The sequence below is a fragment of the Microplitis mediator genome, chromosome 1 (assembly GCF_029852145.1).
Source record: "Microplitis mediator isolate UGA2020A chromosome 1, iyMicMedi2.1, whole genome shotgun sequence".
Classification (NCBI taxonomy): domain Eukaryota; kingdom Metazoa; phylum Arthropoda; class Insecta; order Hymenoptera; family Braconidae; genus Microplitis; species Microplitis mediator.
In genome coordinates, this window is record NC_079969.1 from 15,637,585 (window position 1) to 15,660,379 (window position 22,795).

Sequence of the window (22,795 nt, forward strand, 5' to 3'; positions counted from 1 at the left end):
TCATTGCGTTGTTATGTCCGATTAGTTTTTCTTATTTTCATTATTTTATAAATCAATTTACGAAACTCCTCTTTGCAAAAGCGCGCGAAAACGCAGAGTCGGCTTTGTAATCACCTAATCACTTATACTAGAGAAGTAGAGAAAGGATAATCATTGACAAATAAATAAAAACTAGTTGTCATTTTTCTCCCATGATAATAATTAAATTACTCCCATCAAACATCAAACGAAGTTTTTGATAAGCCATGGCCCAGGGCATAGTCGAATATCAGATCTTTAGATCTCGAGTCCTACACGGTCCGTGAACAAACGTCGTAGATTTCGTTAATGTTATTGCAGGAATCCGCCCTTTGGAATTGAAATTCTCTTTCTTAAGCATACAAGATTTAACAGAAAAATTAAAATGCGCGGTTATTTTAGGAAGAAAATTTCTGTAAGGTCACAGTCAAGGATTGTTTTCTTTCTCAGGCAAATTTTTTTTCTAAACAATCGCAATCAAGCTTAAAATATATATTAAATGTTGAGACAATGCAGATTGTCTTCGTCGTTCTCAGCCTCACGGTTTTGCTGCTATCGTCGCGTCACCGACCTAAAATTATAGTCATAGTGCCATGGTCACTCGATTAATTATTACCTCACCACATGACCGTGAGGGAGAGTGGGGAGTGAGTCCAAAAACTCAGACCTAAGACCCTATGGTCGTTGAACTTCACTTCGATCTTGGATCACAATAAGCGCGCACGTGCTACTAATACTGAATTTTATACAAAATTCTTAATCATTCTAGCGATATACTCGCCATACTAGTATTATAAGTTTATTTGTAATTTAAGCTTTTTATATTATCTAATTGATTTCATTACTGTTAAATTGAGGTATAAGTTTAACTAAATAAGTGAAAATTCATAAAGAATCTGTGCCACGCGCCCTTATAAATTATATTGGAATCGTTGCCGCTGACGAGCGGCACGAAAATTATCAAATCTATTACTACTAATTATTGTAAGTAATTTTTATTATTATATCTGGCAGAATAAATTCTTCATTATATTTTATGATATTGCCTGTACTTTGCCTAGACCCTGATTAAAAAAAATGATTAAAAAGTATTTATAGTATATTACACTACATGGGCAGAAAGTTTGAGATTCCTGCACTGTGCGCCATGATGCCCGAGGCAAAGCCGAGGGCATCATGGCGCGCAGTTCAGGGCTCTCAAACTTTATGCCCGTGTGGTGTATACTATTTTTCTTTATATCCGGTCGAAAGTACGTTGATTAATAAAACAATTAATTATTGTACCAATCCAACTTCGTTCAGCAGACAGCTTGTTTTTTCGGTTTTTTTTTCCTTCCGTTTCCTTACCTTTCTGAGCCGTAAATGTTACCTAGATCTAGTATGTTATTGATGCCTGCCCTGACATTTGCGGCACGAGCGAAGCGAGTGCTGCTGGTCAGGGGCAGGCATCAAATACATCTGAAAAGACAAATATAACTCCACTTTGTAAGAAAAAATTAATTTACTTCCATAAGAATATCTTTATTAATATTTTATAAATATGATAGAATAAAATTATTTATTTTAGAGTAGTTATAACATAAAATTTTTATCATTTATCATTTATGTTATATTATTTTATCATAAAATCTCTTATTGCATATTCTCTTTGTTTTTCTCACAGCTTTAATGATTACACGAATAATAAAAATTATTTATAATATTTCCTCTAAAAACGCAGTTTTCATATCTATTGCATGTTGTATTTGCAGTAGAAGCTGAATTTAAAGATTTTTCATTGATAATAGTTTCATCCGAAATAATTCTATTTTTTCTTATCGGTGGTGGGTTTTCTTGTCCTTTAGAAAAAACATCCACCGGTGATTTGGTCGTAAAATGATTAAATCTTTTTAATTGTTTATTGGGGGTTGATGGTATTTTTTCCTTATTAGCTGCTGTAAACGCGGTCGTAGGTGATTTAGGTACTTCGAATTGATTCAAATTATCGATGGCAGCTAATTCTTGAGCACTAAAGTCGAAATCTTCCGAAAAATGATCGCAAACTTCTTCCGCACCTGTAGACTTTTGATTGTTGTTCGCAAAGTTTATGTTAGTAGAACATTTCGCACTAGTTGATGGTTGTGGATTATTTTGAATGTTGGAAACAGCTGCATGAGTAATTTTTTGAAAAATTTTCTCTCTATTTTTCAAAGAATTTTCTACATAGCCTGTAAATAAATAAATGAGTCAATTATTTATAAATAAGACATTTATTATATACATAATATCATTTTAATATTTTATAAAGGATCAAATTCATATATTTTCAAATGATTTGTGGAAAAAAGGGATTTTTAAAAATATTATTTAATAAATAGAAAAGTAACCTTGGGCTATTGCTGTCGACTTCCAACCTCCTAGTTGTCTAAGGATCGTTACATTTGCACCCGATTCAGATAATAGGGTCGCCGATGTCCTACGAAAACAATGCCCAGTATACCGTGTTGGATTCGGTAAATTTAAGTATGACGCTATGGATTGAGGTGTTCCTCCAATAGTATTTCTGCCTATATTTTGGCAAACACATTTTCCATTACGATATTGGACAAAAAATTTATCGCTAAAACGTTCTTTCGGTCTTAACAACGCGTATTGCTTGACTTTTTCACGAAATAATCCTCCAATTATGAATTGCCGAGGAACATCATTTTTTGTTTCATTGACTGAAACAAGATACCGATTTCCAAGATCTTCTACATCAGTTATCTTAAGTTCAGAGATTTCTTTACATCGAAGGGCCCCACAAATTCCAAATATGAGGAGAACCTTAAATTATAATAAAAATGATAATATTAACATTCACATTATAAGAGTATAAATATTTGTATTAATTAATTAAGTACTTGATGTAAGTAAATATTCATACTAACCTTCTTGTCTAAATGTGTTTTATCTGGTGCATCATTCATGAATTTCATGATTTCGTCCCATTTTAACACTAAAGATTTTTTTGATTTGTAACTTTTAGAATTACCTTTGACAAGACTTTTTAAATTTTGAAATTTACTGATATCGATGTTCTCTCTAGTGTTTAAAGTTTTCTTTAACATTGACCATATTCCCCATATGGTTGACGGGCTTAACTTTTTAGTCAATTCTTTAAAATATACTATTAAATTACTCTCTTCAGAGTTTGATAAAGAACTTTCATGTTCTTTTTGCCAATTTTTATAGGTCTCGTAGTTTAAAATATATCTGTCTGCTGATTTCTTTGGTAACGTATCCGACTGAATTATTAAACTAGCCTCTGCATCAAAGTTTCTTAAAATCTCTTCCTCGTCCGTAGATTCTTCTGATGAAGAAATTCCGTTCATTTTTTTTTTTTTTTCTCTTACTAACTATATCTCACTTATCACAATTCTTCAATTTATAATTAGTGGAATGTAGACAGACCTAAAAATTCTCAGCAAGCAATTTAAGGTTATGGCTTCCCTATGCGCAATAACAAAAAGAACCGAGTGGGTTGTAGCGATTGCTGACTAGGCGCTGCTTCGTGTATCGGTTCAGTGCATGAGTAACTTCTTTCGGCCCACTATAGTAGAGCGCATGCGCGTCTCTACCAACGCAGGAATGTTTGACTTTCTGCCTCGAAATCGAAGAAGAAAGTTCGTACTTTCGACCGGGTATGAAGAAAAAATGATTTGTTTTTTAATCATTTTAAATACTTTTTAATCCTTCAAATCATTTCTAATCCTGTCTCTTATGGACATTTAACGTGTGAAATCATTTTTAATCATTTTTTTTAATCAGGGGACTCCTTTAAGCTAATTATTCCATAATAATTAAGTAAATTCGAGAACATATAACCGTAAGGTGTTTCATCTAATTTCTGTCTGTTGTTTGATCGCATGAATGTGGGTTTTTCTCATTGCAAGAACCTCACTGTGTTGTCCTAATAAAATAAATTTCGTAAAGGCCAGCCTAAGCCAGGGTTCAACCCGCGAATTCTGGTGACTGCTAGTAAAAATCGCGAATATAAAAAGCGATTTGTCTCATTGTATATACTCACTACATAATGTTAATTATGTCTCAATTTTCTACACATTAATTTTGTGCAAGTCTTCTTAGATTTATAGTAATTATCTGGTTTTTTTAAAAGACTTCGTTTCATGCTGATGTTATTGTAAAATGTAAACAGTAAGTTTGTGTCTAACTTTTTGTATTATGCACTTCAAGCGCGACGCGCTGTAATTGCTTTACGATCAAAATTATTTTTTGCCAAATTCACTCACGTTAAATCATCTCGACACTTCTTTTGATTGCACTAAATTGAGTTAAATTGCATACTAGTATGCAAAAACAATTCATTAAAGAATAATTCCGATCCGGTATTAAGTTGATCCATTATTTCATTAATTTTAAATAAATTATTTGAATCCAAAGAACTAGCGCTTTTTTATTTTTTTCCCCTTATTAAATAACTATTATGGTTTATAAACAATAACAATTATCAAATTGACAACAATGAAATTATAAAATTTCATAAAGTTTAAGCATATTGGTAGTACCCGGGAAAAAATGATTTTGCCTAATCATATATGATTATGCATAATTGTCTATATATGATCAGATCCAAAAATTGGCCAGGTCTGATCATACATAACTTGATCTGTTTATACATGATCATATATGATTATATATAATCATGCATGAACGAAATTAGTCATTTTTAGAATCTCATTTAGAATATCTGTAAATTATTAATTAAGTAGTTTAATTAGGATTTATTGTCTTCATCAATATCAATGTCGGTTAAAATTAAATAAAAAAAAAAAAAAAAAAAAATTATTAACCATCGACAATTATTTTACTACGAGGTCACCCATCCAATTAATGTCCAACGCCGATGCTGCTTAACTTTGGTCATCGATGGTTTGTAGTCTGATCCTCTAGTCTGTTATACACTTACAATTAAGAAACGTTTATGGCATTACTTAACTCAAATAATCAAATTGATACTTTATACTTTTAAATTACTGCCGAAACCTTTGAACATTTTTTAAGTATTGGAGATTTAAGTTTGATTGATAGTTGACAGAATAAAAATTTAATAACATTGATATTAAAAAATTGTCATATTATTTAATATATATATATATATATATATATATATATATATATATATATATATATATTTTTAAATATTTATAGGTTTCATATCAATGAAATCTGATCAGATTTAATCATAGACATATATAACTACATATAGGTTTATATCAGTCACGTCTGATCAAATCTAATTATATATAGGCCTATATCTAATTATATATGGGTTTGTATCAATCATGTCTGATCAGATCTAATCATGTATAGACTTATATATGATCATATATGGGGTTATAACAGCTAGGTATAATTATATCTAATCATATATAGACTTATAGATGATCAGATCTGATCATATATAGACTCATATATGGTTATATATGGAGTTATAACAGCCAGGTATGATTATATCTAATTATATATAGACTCATATATGATCAGACCTGATCATATATAGACTTGTACATGATTATATATGGGGTCATAACAGCCAGGTATGATCATATCTTATTATACATAGACTTATTTATAATCAGATCTGATCAGATCTAATTATATATAGACTTATATATAATCAGATCTGATTATATATAGACTTATATATGGGCTTATAACAGCCAGGTATGATCAGATCTAATCATGTATGGGGTCATATATAATTATATATAATTATATATGACCCCATATATAATCATGCATGATTATATATAACTTCATATATGATTATATATAATCATATATGAACATATATAATCATATGTGATTAGGCAAAATCATTTTTTCCCGGGATATTCAGTATTAATTACACATTAGTTCAACAACGAGTGCATTATTTTATTTGTATAATTACATGCATGTATATAAAACTTTGTGTGGCAATACGTGTGAATTATATCAAAAATAATGATTATATATGAAATCATATTTCAAAACAATCAAATAAATTTATAAGTTTGCACCCTTTCCAGAAATATTGATTATTTTTCCCGCCTTTCGCAATCCTTCTGTTAATTTCTGGCCGAGATTAACATCGACTTGAGAAAAATTTCTAACAGCGCGTTCGATGATAAAAGTTGAAGCTCCTGAAAGGCTTGCAACCATATTATTGACAAGTCGATTCTTAGCGTTTGTATCAAGTACTTTTTGCCAAAAAGTAGTAACTTGGCTAAAATCATCCTCATCAACAGGCTCGTAGCGATCAACATCACTAAATACACTAAATGGTGGCGACTTTACTGCAGGGCATACTTCAGGACCCTTGAAGCTATTAGGATAATAGTTCGGAGCTCCATTCTGATTTTGTATCGTCATCCAGCCATCACGTTGATAGTTCATCGTTGAGATAGTCTATAAGAGAAGTAATAATTGTATGATAAAAAATTATTAATTACTTAAAAAAAGAAATACCAAAAATGTATATGGAACTTTTATTACTTTGTAAGGACAATTTACAGGAATTTGAAGATGATTCGGTCCAAGACGATGTCTGTGAGTGTCTCCATAAGCAAATAGACGACCTTGAAGCATTTTATCTGCGCTTGGCTCAATACCTGGTACCATATGTGCGGGATCAAAGGCCATTTGTTCGACATCAGCAAAATAATTTGTTGGATTTTTATTTAATACTAGTTTTCCAACAGGAATAAGAGGATACTCTTTGTGAGACCATACCTATTTTACAAATACATACATTTCAGTTTTATATAAACATTTATATTGTAACAGGGTAAAATAGATTCCATTTACTATTTATTAAGATCTAAATTTGGATTTGTCCACGGTCGATAACGGGTCCTAATTATAACCCGGTTTATTAAATTGAGTGATTCGACATGTCACCGGGTGTCGCTAATCAGTGAGACCCGAACATCTGTCCCTCTCTTTGGCTAATTAATTTAGTAGGGATGAGTTTTCCGGGGGTGAATCAAAGAGACCCGAATCGAAGAGTTATAAGGGAGTGCAGTGCCAAAAATCGAGAGAGTGAGTCGGACCACCGAAGGCGATGGACGCCTAAGTGAAGTGAACGACTAGTGATTAGACGCATTAAATACAAGATTGAATCATCTACACCATTCTATAAGAGGCAAGACGAGGAGCTTAACGATCTGGAGCGAGAAAAAACCGCACAATCGAGAACCAGATGAGCAGATTTACCTGGAAGGAAAACTGAACGACAGTTGGAGGAATAGCCGGACATCAGCTACAAGTCTCATCTGGTTGCTGCTGTAAAAATTCATCAAGGTAAAATTATAATTAATTAAGGCCGGAATTTATATTCCAATGGCAGAATTAATTATAATTAATTTAATTAATATCTTTCCGTTGGTTCTCGCGTATATAAATTGGAAATTGTAGGCCGTTGGCCATTACAACCACGCGTCTCGTCTTTTCAAAAGTTGTCGCGCCGCTCTTATTCGCTATATTGTGTCTTAAACTCTGAATTATTTTATTCGAGGCCTTTGGCTGGAATAAAATAATTTTTCGCGTGAATTATTACCCTTGCGACCTTCAACCCACTCTGGAAACACTCTGGAATCATTGTCAGAATGTAAACATTCTAAATCCAGTATGTTTCCAGAGTGGTTTTGTGCCCTTTTTCCAGAGTGAAACCAAAGTGGTTTCAGAATTGATCCAGAGTAGATCAAAGTGTTTTCAGAATGGACCAGAAGTGAATCCAGAATGAAATCAAAGTATTTTCAGAATGGACCCACAGTGAGTCCAGAATGGAATCAAAGTGTTTTCAAAATGGGCTCAAAATGAGTACAGGATGAAATCAGAGTGTTTTCAAAATGGGCCCAGAGTCGATAAAATTTAAATACTAAGGAATAAAAAAATTGGGTACTTTCTAAACACATAAATCAATAATAATCTACAGAAAAACAATTTTAACCCCAATTTTTTAATTAACTATGCTTTTGTTAATTAGTTAATTTTTACTTGTTGAAAGTTTACATAAAAACCCTGATTATTTCCAAACTAAAAACCCCAAATTCTTTTTACTTCTTAAAGCTATTCTTGAAAGGGTATAGAAAAGATCGCTGGTGAAAAAATAAAAAAATTTCGATTTTATTAACAATCTAAGCCATTGAAAAATAAAAAACGTAAATAAAGCAATCAAGAAAATTTTTTTTTTTTTATTATTTTGTTTTTTTATTGCTGAAAGCTACATAACAATAATTTGAAAAAAATTTTTACTTGCATTGTTAAAATAATTGTCATAAACAAATACATTGCTAATTAGATTTAATAAAAGTTTTTTTTGGGAGAAAAACGCTTAATAAAAATAAGGAATTTTAAGAAAAAAATCGTTTCTTAAAAAAATTTTTTTTTGCTAAACAGCGCATTAGCTAATTAATAATTTTTTTTTTACTCAATATTGATATTAAGGAACCATAATTTTTTTTAAATCATCATTTATCGTGTTCTGTTATATTAGAAAAAAAATTTTTTTCATTCATTTATTATTTGTTTATTAAACAAACAATTTGTTATAAACAAATAAATTTTCACGCAATATTTTTTTCAAATACTAAAAATAACCATGCGTTTTTTTTGTAGAAAAAATTTTTTTTTTATCTTTGATATAATTTTTTAAATTATTGTACACTTGGACTTGTCGCTACCTTTCTGTTCTTCTCCATTGTTATTAAAATAACTTATTGAAGACACAACTACAACACTTCAAGTCTTTTTTATTATCCATTAATCATTAAACAAATCGAGCTTGTAACCGTAGCTCTAACTCAATTTCTTAAGGAATTATGAATAACAGTAATTTTTATGAATACTTTTTAATAAATACAAAAAAAATTATTAATTAGCAAATTCGCTTTTTAGCAATAAAAAACATTTCTTAAGAAACAATTGTTTTTTTAAAAATTGTTATTTTCATTGAGTATTTTTATCCCAAAAAAAATTTTTTGCTTTGACCCGGGTTTTAATGTGAAAGACTTAAGAGAAAAATTTGCTGGGAGACGATATATGTGAAGGAGGAGAAAGTCACTGGTGCTAAGCAGCAGTGGAAGTAGTTCAGTGTTCACCGCTAGATCGCGCCCAACTTATGATTGTCCTGTTCCTGGTTAGATAGGTGTTTCAGAGTTTTTATATTCTATATTCAAAAATAATTCTGGCACGGGTACTCCTCTGTTATTTGACAGAGTGACAAGTGCCTGCTTGGATGGTCATATATTAAATGCTATATTACATTGTGACAATAATGTCAAATATTTTTGTTTTCTTGAAAAAATTGTTTTTACAATCCAGAAACATAAAATACGTTTCAGGTAATGACAAAAAAAAATTGATTTTTGTATTCAATAAATGCTCTTGAATAATCTTAAAATAATATATTTCGGTAAATTTTTTTTTTTCTTTCAGTATTCATTTACACTGAATACCCTCTGGTTTGAGTATGTATTCACTCTGATCCCACTCTGGAAACATTCTGGAAACACTTTGGTATCAGTTTGTGTTCAATGTGAATGCATAACGGTGTCAGTATGTATCCACTCTGGATACTTTCTGGAAACACTTTGGATTTACTCCGTATCCGCTCTGGAAATACTCTGGGTTCACTCTCAGAAAAGGGCACAAAACCATTCTGGAAATACTCTGGAGTCCGTATGGTTGCATCGTGTTACCAGAATATTTCCAGAGTGTATCCAGAATGTTTTTAGTGTCGCAAGGGTATTTAGATAAACTATCGTATCACGTCAATACAGTAATTGTGGCCGGAATTTATTCCAGTGGCTGAATTATTTCATAAATAAACTTTAATTTACTCGAATCCGTCAGTAAAATTCAGGACCCGAGTGACGCCAACTCAATGGCCGAATTTCTATTCAATTCATAACGTAATTCTAGTCGTAATTTAATTATGAAGTAATTTTAACTTAATTAATTAAAATATCTAAATAAAATGAAGTCATAAAAAGGACGCTAGAATTGTGATAAATTGTTTTCGAATAAAATGGAAAGAAACGGGTTATTTTATTGTGAAGTAAATTCAAGTATAAAAATAGTGGCAAATTAACTAGTATGAAAATTATTAGTGGAAAATTATAAGGAAAAATGAATGAATTAATACTTAATCTAAACAACAAATTAATTAATTAATATGTATAAAATCAGTGAGTTAATTGGAAATAAAGGGAGTGATAAATTGTAATCAGAATGAGTAAATGTGGAAATTTTATATTGGAATTTTAGTTGAATTAGAGACATAAAATTTAGGGTGAAAAATATTGTGATGATATTAAAAGTACAAAAGGAAAATAGAGTTTTAAGTAGAGTCAAGAAATGTTAATTAAAAGAAACTGTGTCTGTGATGTAAGTCCGGTGGACAAAAATATAAGTTAGGTTTAAGATATGTCCGGTGGACACTAGAATTAAGAAAATGCGGGTTAACGTCCTGTGGACGGTTTTTTAATCAAGGTGTATTAAGGTTCAAGGTTCAACGTCCGGTGGACGGTTTTTTATAAGAGTGTGTGTGAGTGTGTTACGTCCGGAAGACCCTTAAAATAAGTGTGTGTGTGGGAGTGTGGAAAACGTCCGGGAGACGTAATAAAATTTAGTTTGTTATAAGGAAAACGTCTAGGAGACGAAATTAGTTTGTCATAAGTTTAGTTTGTCATAAGGTTATTAATTATTATAAAAGGGTTAAATAAATAAAAGCAAGGTCCTTAATTAATAAGAAACTGAAAGTAAAGTTTTAAATAAATTTATTTCAGCCCGTTCACTATTCCTCTCCTCTCTCGAAAAATATGATTTACAACGACCCTGAGTTTTTAAATAAAATACAATTAACATCCGGTTCTGGAAGGCCGAGTCCATCTTCCAGTGGTGCCCTAATATTCGTCTATAATATTTAGGTGTGACCAGACTTGGCAAGCTAATCACTCTGTCATAATATTATATCCCTAGTAGCATTTTTAAGGAAGTCTTAGGTAAATTTGAATCTTCAGGCTTTAGCGGGTTGCATCATCAGTCTTGGAAAAGTCGAAGGTAAGATACTTTCATGAGATACATTGAGTAAGTCTGTAGTATTACTTGTTAAACAGGGTTACCAGATACTTTCGGCTGAGTTTTTTTGTTCTAGAGGTTCCGAATTACGGTGAATTATGGTAATTACCGTAATTTACGGTATCCGGCAAAATTACCGCAGTTTAGGTAAAAGGCGGCAATTTACCGTAATAAGGTAATTTGCCGAAGTATGCCGTAAAATACCGCAATTTACCGCAGATTGCCGCAATCTGCGGTAAATTACGACAGAATACCATAAACTACGGTAAATTACCGTAATTCGGATCGGCTAGGGTGGAAACAATCTTTAAATACAAAATACAGACCGCACATTGATGCACTACTGTATAATCTAGCGAAGTGCGCTTCAATTAATTGATAATATTCATTTGTTTGAGAGAAAAACTCGGCCAAAGTTTCCATTTACCGTACAAGTACAAGAAAGATAGAACCGTTCGTGGACTTGGGTTTAATAGAGAGAAAAGTGCGAACCCCTCTTAAGACAAGATACTTGCTTGATGCATTCCCTGGCGGATTCGAAGTACGGTAAGATTTTGCCAGAATTTACCTATAACACGATATTTCTACAGCAAATTTGCCGCGATTTACGGTTAGTTACAGCATTTTAAATTAAATCACCGTAAAATACGGCAATTAACCATGATTTGCGGCACTTTTACCGTAAGCAACGTATGTTTTTTTTATTTTTACAGTTTTTAAATGGCAATACATCATTTTATGGCAAAATACCGCAGACTTGCCGCAAGTTTACGGTAAACTACCGTTCTCTGACTACAAATTGACGGTAAAACTACTGTACTTTTGCTGTAAAATACCGTACGTTTATCGTAGAACATCGTAATTTGGATCCGCCGGGGTTACCTCAAACAGGCTGCAGCATTGCTTAAGATACCAGGACATGGTGATCCACTTTTTTTATTCGTGCACCGTCTATTCAGCATTAGCATAGTAAATTCAGTGGCACCCACTCAATCTTCGATATAATTTCATCGGGTAGTAATATTATTAATTCATAACACTTTAAATTCAAATGCAGAACACTGGGTTTGCTATGGGTTCTGCGTTTGAGCTTTAAATGACTTGGAGATAAAGAACCCCGAAATCTCTCAAGAAGTGCCGCAGACTGTTTCTACAGATTTCTGTAGGTCTTTAAGAAGAATCTTAAGCAAGGCTTGTGATGGAATCTTTGGGAAGTATACCTACGAAATTTATCTTGTTCAAGTCTTGCTTAAGTCTTCCGTTAGAAATTTGCTGAAAGGCATTCGTCAAGTAACTTGCTTAAGACAATGTTACTAGAGTAGAAGTATCAATAAAATAAACTCTTTGATTACCTTCGTTAAATCAAACGGATTAAATTGTGATTTATCAGCCTGTTGCTGGGTCATTACTTGGATATAGAATGTCCATGAAGGAAAATCTTTTTTTGCAATCGCATTGTACAAATCTCTGATACTGTAATCTGGATCTTGTGAACTTATTTCGGCAGCTTTTTCAGCAACGATATTTTTGATACCTTGGTCGGTCTGATAAGTAAATATTAAATGTATTAATAACTATATACATGTAATGGAAACATTAACTAATACAATTAATCGAATGTATGTTGGTTGTCTTTAATAATTTCCATAACTTACGGAAAAGCTACCGTAATGTTATGGTAATAGTTTCCATAATATCATGATAGCAATTACCAGAACGTCTATAAATTCCCCGTATCATACTAATCACGACCATATTATTAGGATAATGATTCTCATAATGTATGGAAATCATCACCATAGTAGTACGAGAACGATTTTCATTTTTTGAGTTATTCACAATACTTCTTATCAAAAATTTATTTGTACGATTCAAAGCCTAATAAATCTTACCTTGTAATGAAATTTGCAGTAGACAAAGTCGTTGTCCTTATTAACAAGTTTAAAAGTATGTGAGCCATATCCATTCATGTGGCGATAACCGTCTGGAATACCACGATCACTGAATAATATCATAGTTTGATGAGTTGATTCAGGTCGAAGTGAAATAAAATCCCAGAACATATCCATATCCTTTAAATGAGTTACTGGATTTCTTTTTTGTGTATGAATAAAACTTGCGAAAAGTAATGGATCTTTTATAAAAAATATTGGAGTGTTATTTCCAACAAGATCCCATATTCCTTCTTCAGTATAAAATTTAACAGCAAACCCTCTAGGATCTCTATCATAACAAAGGAAAAAAAGGAATCATTCAAGTGTTATTGCATTATATGCTTAATTGAAATTGATAATTAACTTTGTCCTCATTTGACTGAACAAACGCTCTTTGAAATAAAAATTATGGAAAATAATAATCGAAATAAAAAACAACTTTTTAATACCCCACGTTTTTAAAACGAACTAAAAAGCATGAAATAATTTCTCTTAGCTTCACGAAGTTTTAAAATCCTATACAAATTCCGAACTTCTTACAGATAGTCCTGAAAATTTATGATTGTGAATTTTTAATAGTTATGAAAATACATGTAAGATTTAAAACGAAAAACGTGGGGCGCATGCAATATATAACTGTAAGGAGTGTAAAGAAGAACCCCCAAATTCCTTTAAAGTTCTTAATGGTTTCAGCAAGAATTCTCTCCACCAGAAGCTAAGCAGCCAATTTCAACACCGAGAGGAAGGAGGAGAAGACTACTAGATCGCGATTCAACTGGCATCCACCCAGTTTTTGTTGGAGCATCTTGGCATGGGTGCGTAGAACTTACGATTTGTGAGGACTCTGTGCATCCCGGGTGTCATTCCGAAGTTAGGTGTATGTGAGAATGTGTTAAAGAATGGACGAATGAATGAGAAACAAACTGGGTGTCTTCTCAGGAAGGCAGGGAAGAAAGCACCTCCTCTCTCGACCAACTGTGGTATGTCGACCAATACATGAAATCGGTACTTTGGGCAAATCCATCCGAGCCAGCATAAGGGAAACCGAATGCTTAGATTTGATGGGAAAGGACTCGTAGTGGCTGATGATTTGGTTCCTACATGCAAAGGATCTCTGATCCTAGGGTTATAATATCCGTCAATCTTGAGCATGCTCAATGTTTCGCTTTTATAATCTTATGGTAGAAAAGAAAGGACTTCGCAGCGCGAGTATGTCCAAAAGGGTGAGGAATGGGCCTCCGGTCGGCGGACGAGGTCCAATTACATTAATTAATATAAGCCAGTTCTTTCGAGTGGGTCCACACCCCACCATGATCTGTCTTAAACGATCATGGTGCCCCAAAAAACTCGTAGATAAGATATCACTAAGTAATAGATGAGGGCAAGTGTGTATAATGGCGTGTCTGAAATCTTAGTGATTATAAGTGGAAGAAACCATTTTTAGGGTATTGAGGAGAAGTTGCATCTCACCACTAATCTGCAACCTGGAGACCAATACAGGGAATTGGTACCATGGGGGGGGGGGGCATTCCAAGCCCCACTTCGACCAGAGTCTCTTTATTTTCTGAGATGGAACGAGTGATGGGCCCACATGAGGTTGGACTCGTGGTGGCTGGAGGTGAGACATCCACATGCATTGCATGCCTAAAGGGAAAGCTAATGTAAAATTATGCTCACGTTTCGCTTTTATAATATTATGGTAGAGGATAGGGTGTTGCGCAGCGCGAATATGCCTGAAAAGGTGAGGTATCGTCCCCCCGTCAAACGGAGGTGAACTCCGGTCCTATTACATTAATTAGTTAATATAAGCCAGTGGTTTTAAAGTATTGTGAAATTTATATTTCAAAGTCAAAGGAGGAATAACTTAAATGTAAACTGAATTCATTTTCTGATACCTCACTGTGTCTGCTGATCCACTTTCTCCGCCTACAGTTGAAAATCGAACGGCTATAGAAGTTTTCTTCCCAATTTTAGAAAATACTTTAGCTGTTGTATATTGTGTTATATCATGGGTGACCTCAAAGTACCCGAAAGCACCTATAAAATTAAAATAATTATTTTGAAAAAACATTAAACCAGATAATAAAAACATTGAAAATATGAGATTTTTATCATATTATTACCAGCTCCTTTAGCATGAACTACTCTTTCTGGAATTCTTTCTCTATCAAAATGCGACATTTCATCTAAGTACACGAAATCTTGGAGGAGTAATGGCCCCCTTGGCCCCACCGTGAGACTTGCTGTTTTATTAGCGATAGGAGCTCCATTTCCAGTTAATAAAACAGGTGGCTTGTCCTAAAAAAATAACAATCATATAAATCAAGACATACATGAAGTGAAATTCATATGGTAACAATCACAATATATTATTATGGGAACGGTTTCCATACTGTATGGTTATAGGTTTTTTTGAAATATCGATTGTAGAAATGTCAACGATACAAATTTAATAACCATTCCTATCTATATGGATTTTATTTATACACAATATGGGAACTGTTCCTATAAAATTATGGTAACAATTCCTATATAGTATCATAGTAGTTGTTGCTATGCTACTATAGTCATCATTTCCATACTACGACGGTAAACGTTACCATAGTATTATGGTATCGATTACCATAATATTAGGGTAGTAGTAATTAATATACTATCACGGGTAGAAACAGTTACATGTGCAAAATAGCCCAATATAATTATATATAATTACTTATATTTACATTTTACACTGTTTTCAGGAATTAAAAAGAAATGAAAGGGACTCTTTGATTTTTAGAATGAATCATTTTTATCGCAAATTTTTTAATTTAGATTTTCAAATTTAATACATTTCTTATAATTAAACATATAATTACATTAGTTAGTAATTTTTTGCCTTCAAGAATCCATCTATTTCATGATTATATATAATTGTATGTGATTAAATGTAATTATATACAATTATATATCATTTTTTTTACCCGGGACGGCGAACATTACTATAACACTTATTAAAAATTCCGCATATTATAGGAAATTATGGTAATTATTACTATGATCGTATGGTAATAATTTGAATACATTATGGTCACCATTACTGTAATAGTATGAGAAAGATTACCAAAATATTATGGAAATATACACATATATTATGAGAACGGTTACCATGATCTATAGGATTTATTCTTATGTGACTGTGGGAACCTTGTTTAGAAAATCTCTTAGACTCCAATAGATTCTCATAAATTCCTGTAGAGATTTTATAGGAATGAATGAGTTCTATGAGAAGTGCTATAGTTAAGTATAGGGTCTTATACATACAGCTATGCGACTCTATCGGATTTTGTAAGCAAGGAACTGTTTCCATGGGTATGGAAATCATTGCCAAAATTCAATAACCATACAATACAGGAACTATTACCATAATTACTGGAATTGTCCCCTTAGTTATGACAACTTTTTCCAGAAATTACGGGCGTATATCTCATATTTCCAAGGAATTAATACCATAACGTTATATGGGTTGATATTTCATAAACGTACTAGGAACGGTTACTATAAATTTCTCTCCGCGTATGCCCTGATAACCAGGGTTTCTCGTACAAAAGTTGGTATTCATTAGTTTGCGACGAACTTGACGACAAGCTGTCGACAACTTTAGCATTTGCATCTTTTGGCTACAAGTTACCGCCACTTTCTGAGAAAGTTGACGCCAGTATGGAGCCGCAACTGGAATGCAGGTTTCTTGAGAAAATGGGAGGCAACTTACCGTCAACTTATTGAATTTCCAACTTTTGCTACCAACTTTCTCAGAAAGTGTCGATCAACTTTGGAAGTATCAACTTTTGCGGGCAACGTGGTATCCAGTTGCGGCTGTAGTTTCACGTCAGTTTCTCTTCAACTTGGCTATCAGGGTGCATCTGCTATAAATCATTATGTTGATTTAACATTTTACTCCGATATATGACTTGTCTACACTGTTTCGCATGACTGTAATATAGATGAATCGATATACTTCTTCAAGATATTAAAAATATCGTTATCAGTTTATTGTGAAAAATATTTCATATCAATTATCATTGTTATCAACGATATATATATGGTTGAATATTTTTTTATTCATGTACTTATACTAATTACAAATAATACTGCCGATTAATATATACTAACGAATCTTAAGCTTAAATATTGTTATTTTTTAACAGTTTTTTTAACAGCAGTATAAATACTATCACAGTATTTTAAATACCATTTAATTAATAATCCTTAAAAATGTATTTATGGTAACGTTTGTATTAGTATTTATACACTTTTCAATATTTACTTAATAATGCTAACTCACTTTTTTATTCAATATAAAGCATATATGCTTCAATAAATATGAATATTAAAAATTTGAAAAAAAAGATGTGTTTTTTATTGTGTTAAATAGATGTAAATTGTTGGTCTGAGATTATAACACGAGATTATTCTAAACTTATTATTATAGTATGATTGCATAAATATAATATTTTTCCATAGGAAGTTTCACTTTGATAACATATCTATATTAATTCAAAGGATACAATCATTCTAACCATAATTGATAACCCGTTATATTGTCCTTGAAAAGCTAACATAGAATTTGTTAAAATTAGAAAAATTACTGCTTACTGTAGCTTGTCAAAATTTTGCTGTTGTAATATCAATATTATTCTATAATAATTAAATAGAATATTTAATTGTTCTCTATATCCAATAAAGTTGCTGACATTGATATTGCATTCAAACACTAAATTTTAAGAAGATTCCGGTTTTTTTTTGTTTATTACTTTCAAGTGTACAAACGGTCCTATCTTTATTTCAATGTCACAGTAAACAGAAACTTTGTGTATGTTCGTCTCGTAAAGTCAAAACCAAGTCAACCTTGACTTTTGACTTATGTCAATATTAAACAAGTCAACTTAGCCAAAAGCAAGTCAAAATCAAATGTGCTCTAGTAGGATTTTTAAGGAAGTTTTGGTTAAATCGATACTTTCAGCCTTCAGTAGGTCTGCATCATCAGTCGCACAAATCCGAGGTAAGATACTTTCGTAAGATACCTTAATAAATAAATATTTAGTACTTACTTAAAATCCCAACAGTTTTTTTCAAGGCTTGCACACCTGAGTCAAGAAACAAGTTCAGATTTAAGTCTCAAAGTTCTCAATGAGGTTTTTGAGGATCAATTTAGAATTTGGAGACTGACAACAGTTATAGAAATTTATCCTAGTTTAGTCCTCAAAGTAGTAGTTACGACCTATTTTACCACTTTGAGGACTAAACTGGAATAACATAATCTGGATTAGAGCCTCAAAATGCTCAAAAGATACAGGAATAATTTTATCCGCATTTGAACCTCAAAAGTCTCATTCGACGTATTCTCTCCTCTCCCTTTTCTATCTAAAATTTTTCAAAGTCCGAAGTATTACTTTTCATTCGTTGAGGATTTTGAAGCCTTACTTATAATTTGAAATCGACAAATTATTCGCATTTAGACCTCATAGTTCTCATTGAGGACTTTGAGTACTAAAGTAGAGTTACTTTTTGAGCGGCAAATAAAACAACAAAAGAATTGATGCTTTTGAGGACTAAAATAGTATTTGTTCTTTGACTCGGGCAAGCCTGCTTTCAAGTTCGATAGTTGCCAGCGTTACCATTCACCTATGAGTCTTGCTCCAGATATTTGGGGCAGATTTGAATTGCAAGTTTTATACTAGCCTTACACACGAACTTTGATGAAGTTGTTGTTCAATTTTAGGAGAAAATCGGCGTCAGAAGCATATTGAATCTACCTTGCGCACGACTTGCTCAAGGGAAGGAGTAGTACGGGGAGTATCACGCGTCTTGAGCAAGTCATGTGCAAGTATCGACTACAAGTTTCTTGGGCAAGAAATGCTTTAGAAACTTTTTGCTGCACCATGTTAGAAATATTTTCAATATTCTTGCCTACAATACCATGATCAAATCATGCACAATTTTCAAGTCAGTTCCTTGCTAAACAATCTTGCCCAAGGCACATACGTAGAAGGAGACACTAGTAACTATAGGCCTTGCACAAAGCTCTTATACAAGAGCACTTGCTTAAGTACGTGTTACTTGAGATGCATTAACTCAAAGTTGCTGCAGAATTGCTCAATATAATCAATTCTATAGTACGTAAACTGTTTAAAAATTGCTGCAGACTGTTTATACAGGTTTTCGTAAGTCTTTAAGAACAATCTTAAACAAGACTTTATGAAATCTTTAGCAAGTATACAGTCGAATTCCATTAATTCGGGCAGTTGATTTACGAAGAGGCGGAAATATCTTAGAAAATCTGACTTATTGAATGCCCCTTCTCTTTTAAAAAGTAAACCATAGCACATGCGCTCTCACGTTTACATGAATGATGAATCTATAAATATTCACAGACACATATGAATGTATAGCAGTGGGTAAGAGACAGCGTAGCTTGTAGTGGGGATCAAGATTCAGGGGAAGTTCCGAGTTAATGGAATTCGAGTGTATTTATGAAATACATCTTCTCCGTCTTGTTTAAATTTTCCACAAGAAACTTGCTGAAGGACATTTGTCAAGAAACTTGCTTAAGACAATTCTATACTATTATAGGGTCCCCCTGATTAAAAAAAATGATTAAAAAGTATTTAAAATGATTTGTTTTTTAATCATTTTAAATACTTTTTAATCCTTCAAATCATTTCTAATCCTGTCTCTTATGGACGTTTAACGTGTGAAATCATTTTTAATCATTTTTTTTAATCAGGGCCATAAAAAATATATCGAGCTTGACTTGCTTTTGGCTAGCTGAACCAACTTTTTTTTTAATTGTAAAAATATGCCAAAATCGAGTCATTTATTTGATCCAGAAGTATATAGTTTTTTTATTGAAAAGTAAATCACGTCGAAAATAAAAATTAATTAAATTAAATTTGCATTATGAATAATAACAATAATATGTTAATAATAAGTAATTATAATTAATTTGTATAGTGTTCTACTCATTAGTCTGAAAGTTGAAGGATGATTACTTAATTACATCAGCCTTCATATTTACTTATGTGATGTATCATGCGGTAGAAAAATTTTTTATAAAAAATACAAGATGAAAAAAATTTAAATAGGTATATTTTATAAAGTAACTTCGCAGTTTGTGTTGACTAACCGTATCGATTCATTTAATCATAACGTGAATCACTTGATAGTAATCAACATTTGAATTTTTAAATATAATGTCTATCTAATCTAATTAATAATTCAACGCTATATGTTATCTAATAATATAAACTATTAGTTGAATGGCGTGTTTAGAAATAACAACAAATAGTTGTTAAAATATTGAAATGTTAAATTTTGTAAATATCGAAAAGAAAATAGATTTATTTTTAAAACGTTTTACAACTGTTAGAAATTATAAATATTAAAAAAGTATAAGTTTTAAGAAATCTTTATAAATAATTTTAATTATGGATTCCATTGTAAAACGTAATATTTTTCTAATGTTTAATGAAGTTTTATATTATTGTACTGACATTAAACTAAAATATATCCCTTAAAAAAAAAAAGAATTACGCAGAAAAAAAAGATTCCTTGGCGCGAAAAATTTTTACTCGCCACCCAAAAATATTTTGCATTATTTACTAAAAAAAAAATTTTCTTGGAGCAAGGAAAATTTTTTGAGACAAAAAAATTCTTGTACCAATAAATTTTGTTCAATCCTAAGAAAATGTTTATCTTCAAATGATGCACAGAAAAAATGAATGGTTTGAGGCAAGAATATTTTTGCATCATGAAAGAAAAACAAAAATTTTCTTTGAACTAGAAATAATTTCTTGGCACAAGAATATTTTACCTGCTTCTAAAAATTTTTTCTTGGCTCAAGAAAATTTTCATTTTTAATTCATAATGCAAAAACTTTCTTAGGGCGAGTAATAATTTTTAGCGCCAAGAAATTTTAAATAATTTTTCTGTTATAAAAACATTTATCATCGACCCAGTATTTATTTAGTGCATTTTTATCTAGTAAGTTTAAAACTGTTTATGTAAACCAGTTTTCTGTTATCATAAATATAGACCTGTGTTTACATTCACCAACATGTTACCACTCATCGAACGTTAAATTTAGTATTTTAAATGAACTTGTATTGAATTTGATACATTTATTTTAAAAAGAAAAAAAAAAGTAGTAATGAATATAATGATAAAAAGAGTATGATAAATATAAAAATAAATATAATTATACCTGTACTTTCTCTTTGTATTGATTTAATTGTTCGGATGCTGGATCTCGTGCCATTTTTTTGTTTTTATCAGTACAATCGGCAATATAACGTTTAGTGTGGAGCTGAAAATGCTTAGAGAACTTGATAGATGATAAACATGAACCACGATGCAAAGTCCACAACGATGCACTCTTACTGTCCAACAACAACCGCGGGGTTTTATTAGTTGTGTTGCCTTGCGCTTGGTGGGAGAAAGCAAGCGCGGTTCGCAAAAACCAATTACGTGTCAATACAAGTTGTAGAGTCCGGCAAGGTCTTGCTACAGATAATCGCATAACTAAAATCGAAGCGCAGCAATTTTGTTGTTTACTTGTATCAGAAAATTACTAGCAGCGATAATCTTACGATTTTTAAAATCAATTCTGAAATTATCTGTCGTTACAAATTATGGTTAAGTTCCAAAAAACAAAAAAAAAAACAACAATAAATAAATGCTTTAAAAACTAAGTTCAATTTACTTATTATTTAGAATAAATTACAATTTTATAACTTCCCTCGCAGATTTGAATCACGGTGGAAACACGGTGGGTTTGTTCCATTGTACCACTGTGATTACGCGGTGAATCCACCGTGATTCCACGGTAGCTTTGCCACCGTGTATACACGGTTTTTTCACTGTGATTACGCGGTGGATACACCGTGGAACCACGGTGGTGAAATAGCACAAAGCTACCGTGGAATCACGGTGGGTACACCGCGTAATCACAGTGGGAACACCGTGTATACACAGTGGTCAAGCCACCGTGAAATCACGGTGGACACACCGCGTAATCACAGTGGATACACTGTGTATACCCGGTGGTAAAATGGAACAAACCCACCGTGTAACCACGGTGGATCCACGGTGTTTACACTTTCACGGTATTTCCACCGTGATTCAAATCTGCGAGGGTTAAGTGTAGTATATTCTCTTAGGGATAAAAAAAAATTCCATACCCGGAATGAAAATGTATATACTTCTTGTTTCAATCAAGCTGATGAATTTGATTTTTTAAGATCTGAAGAAATCTATATATTGTAATTCGTATTTTAATACAGAAATTAAATTTCAAATTGATTTTACAAGTTCATTTAAATAATAATTGATGAGTGTTGATTTTTTTTAATATTTTCAATTCATCGAAGCCATTACGTCAACTGAAAAAATTATTTTAAAATTTGTAGAAAGAACCATAGTCTTAATTGCAAACTTACGTGGTCGATTATTGTACCTCTGAAAGGCCATAAAAGATAAACTAATCAGTAAAAAATAAAGTTATAAGTGTTAGTTACTCATTACGTCATAATGTGTAACATGAATTTTATGAATTAGAGTTAAGTCTTATCATTCAGAAGTAATTCGATTTTGTTTGGAAATTGAACGCTCTACAAAAAAAGTATAGTATTATTTTTCGATAAATTAAATTTTTAAAAAGTTATTCAAAATCAAAGTCGAATTGAAATTTTATTATTTGA

The 22,795-nt window shown here is 31.9% G+C and overlaps 2 protein-coding genes across 2 annotated transcripts; both read right to left on the minus strand.

The window, feature by feature from the left end:
* Positions 1–1,506: 1,506 nt before the first annotated feature.
* Positions 1,507–5,154, minus strand: LOC130663914 (uncharacterized). The gene is made up of 3 exons (XM_057463482.1): positions 2,928–5,154; positions 2,385–2,823; positions 1,507–2,225 (listed from the first exon to the last, which is right to left on the minus strand). The coding sequence occupies exons 1-3, from the start codon at positions 3,369–3,371 to the stop codon at positions 1,684–1,686; spliced, it is 1,425 nt and encodes a 474-aa protein (XP_057319465.1). The 5' UTR covers positions 3,372–5,154; the 3' UTR covers positions 1,507–1,683.
* Positions 5,155–5,916: 762 nt separating this feature from the next.
* LOC130663905 (catalase-like) lies at positions 5,917–21,492 on the minus strand. The gene is made up of 7 exons (XM_057463469.1): positions 21,301–21,492; positions 15,182–15,356; positions 14,954–15,095; positions 13,017–13,347; positions 12,477–12,668; positions 6,538–6,774; positions 5,917–6,450 (listed from the first exon to the last, which is right to left on the minus strand). Exons 1-7 carry the CDS (start codon positions 21,352–21,354, stop codon positions 6,049–6,051), a joined length of 1,533 nt encoding a protein of 510 aa, XP_057319452.1. The 5' UTR covers positions 21,355–21,492; the 3' UTR covers positions 5,917–6,048.
* Between the last annotated feature and the right edge of the window lie 1,303 nt (positions 21,493–22,795).